Source organism: Helianthus annuus, chromosome 12 (genome assembly GCF_002127325.2).
Source record: "Helianthus annuus cultivar XRQ/B chromosome 12, HanXRQr2.0-SUNRISE, whole genome shotgun sequence".
Lineage (NCBI taxonomy): Eukaryota > Viridiplantae > Streptophyta > Magnoliopsida > Asterales > Asteraceae > Helianthus > Helianthus annuus.
The window spans coordinates 63,003,299-63,006,033 of NC_035444.2; the positions used below are offsets into that span (position 1 = coordinate 63,003,299).

Consider the following 2,735-nt stretch of genomic DNA (forward strand, 5'->3'; position numbering starts at 1 on the left):
AAATACTTGCAACATTTCTCGGTACCACATGGGTCAGGAGTTGAGACCACTTTTCTAAATAGCCTATGACAATACAAACTAATGCATTTTTTGTAAATATATATTTGACCAGTCAATGTAACCATAAACATATACGTTTTAACATTCTTTCTATAGAATCGCTCAAATGATGCAGTTCAAACCAGAAGGAACAAAGCAAAAAGCAGTAAATTGAGATGAACATGATTAAAGTCTACGAATCATATAATATATAAACAGAAGAGCCAAAACATTCCTTCAGTCGAAACTTAACCAGCACAACATAATTTTCATAATAACGCAAAAAGATCCGTCTTCTCCACCATACTAAATCAAGCTACCAGTATTAATATAAGCATAAATAAACCTTACGAAACACCAGTTGTTCGGTTACCTACTCAGCAACATTTACGAGCTCATACTCCATCAACGACAGATTGTTGTCCTCTTTGACTTCAAAAGTGACAGAATCAGTTACTTCGATACGACCCCACTTGTCAACTGCAAGCCTCATCGACCCCTTGAACATGTCGATCTTTCCATTTCGAATGATGACACTGGTACCAGGTTTCATAAGATCAACTGCAAAAAAATAACAATGTTTTAAATAATTTCGTTACGTTTCGCATCCCCAATTGATTCTATCAAATAGTTGTAATATAGTTCAATGTTTGTAGTCGATAAACTTGTTCATTTGACCCATAAAACGTCAAACGTTGACTTTATTTGACTTTTCTCTTCTAAGTATTGACAACTTGAGAAAGTAACAAACAATTAAACTAATTAAAACCATAATTTACGTCACGAAAACAAAATCACAAATCTTCAATTTACGAAAATCTAAACATGAACGATGTATGATGAAATCTAAACATGAACGATGTATAGATAAAATATACTAACGCAAATGAATGAATGTTCATGAAAACGTTCACGAACACGAACTCCTTACCAAACGTTAACGAACACAATTGAACGAACAAGACCTCTGTTCATGTTTGTTCATTTAACTAATCGAACAAAATTTCTTGTTCATGTCCGTTCGTTTATTAAACGAACGAACATAAACGAACTTCCCGCCGAACGGTTAACGAACTATTCGCTGAACGTTCGGTTCGTTTACAAACCTACTTCTATCTGATTGTAATATGGCTCAATTTGCAACCAAAGAGTAAAAACATGGTTAATTTGACCTACATAAGTCAAACATTGACTTTATTTGACCTTTTTCTTTCTATTTTTTTCTTTTTTGCAATTTGAAGAGGTAACAAGCAATTGAACACATCAAAACCATAATTTGCCTCATCAAAACAAAATCACAAATCTTCAATTTACAAAAACATAAACAATGCATAACAAAATCACACCTAGGGTTTACAAAACTCAAATTCCACATCACCACCTTAAAAAACAAAACAATTTCAAAAACCAAAACATAACAACAACAACAACAACAAAATAAGATTACCTTGATGATTACGAGCAGTAAAAAGTATAGTACCGGTTTCATCACCAACAAGACACTCAGCTATACGAACATTACGAACATTAGAAGACGCTGACGCAACAAGCCCCTTCTGCAACACAATTTCAGAACTAAGAACCTTTGCGATGAGCGTTAGACCGGCAGTTTCCGGTTTCAGGTCACCGACTTTGATAAAAACCGGCTTTCGAAGCGCCGGTTTGGCCGGAGTTGATGAGCTTTGAGCGTGCGAGTTGGTGGTAGCCATTGGCAGACAGATGTTTGGATGTAATGGGTAGGGTTTTGATCGGTTTTCTTGTTCAGTAGTGACTGCATATTTGACGAATCTTTACGCAAATACTATTTTGGGAATGGCTTCATTTCCGATTCTTTTCGTTTTCCATGCTATATTTGGTTATGTGGGCCTTCATGGGCTTTTTGGCCCATGGGTGTAATCATTAGTGTACTGGCAGAGGTTGACCACGTTGACCGGGCATTTTATATTCCTAGCCAAGGAGAAGCCAGGTAACACAAATAAAGGGTTTTCAAGGTTAAGTTGTTCTACAAACATACAAAATTGTAAGAAGGTTTTATAGAATAACAACTGACAAATGTCCAATAAGCTAAAACTTAAACTAGGGGTAAGCGTATAACCGAAATAACCGAACCGAAACCGAAATAACCGAAATTACCGAACCGAGCCTTAACCGACGGTTCGGTTATCCGTTTTTATAATAACCGAAAAAATCGGTTCGGTTACGGTTAAGCCCATTTTACCGAACCGATTTATCCATAACCGAACCGATTGGCCCAATGCATATTTTTGTGATTATATTTATATCTAGTCCTAAGTTTTTAAGAAGCCCATTGTTTTTAGACCCAAGTTACTAAGCCCATTTTACATTAATAAAAAACAAATGTCAACTGTAGGTCCATTACACTAATAAACAAATGAAAGTGAAAACCAATTCAAACCCTAGATCATAATAATACGTATCGTCATTCTGGTTCTCCCGCTCAAAGAAGACGACGCTCCAACTTTCCGGCTCTGCTCATACGATCTCGGTTCTACTGGACGCCGCTTCTCTGCTCGACGTCGCTTCTCTGCTCGACGTTGCTTCTCTCTGTAAGTCTATGTTCTGTTCTTATAAAAATGGTTAACAGGTCGATCGATTGAAACTTATATACGGTTACTGGTTAGTATAATTTGTTCTGTTCTATACATATGGTTGTAAAAGGGTACGAGATTTTATTG

The 2,735-nt window shown here is 36.3% G+C and overlaps 1 protein-coding gene across 1 annotated transcript; it reads right to left on the reverse strand.

Annotated features, from left to right (window-relative positions):
* Positions 1-222: 222 nt before the first annotated feature.
* LOC110895147 (uncharacterized protein At4g28440) lies at positions 223-1,835 on the reverse strand. Its single transcript, XM_022142426.2, has 2 exons — positions 1,487-1,835; positions 223-600 (listed from the first exon to the last, which is right to left on the reverse strand). The coding sequence occupies exons 1-2, from the start codon at positions 1,746-1,748 to the stop codon at positions 413-415; spliced, it is 450 nt and encodes a 149-aa protein (XP_021998118.1). The 5' UTR covers positions 1,749-1,835; the 3' UTR covers positions 223-412.
* Positions 1,836-2,735: the final 900 nt, after the last annotated feature.

What these genes read in the sequence shown, in the direction of transcription:
- LOC110895147 (XM_022142426.2), bottom strand. Translation starts at nt 1,748, where the DNA reads ATGGCTACCACCAACTCGCACGCTCAAAGCTCATCAACTCCGGCCAAA. An exon ending in TACTGCTCGTAATCATCAAG is followed by an intron (nt 601 to 1,486) that starts GTAATCTTATTT and finishes ATTTTTTTGCAG; the next exon opens with TTGATCTTATGAAACCTGGT.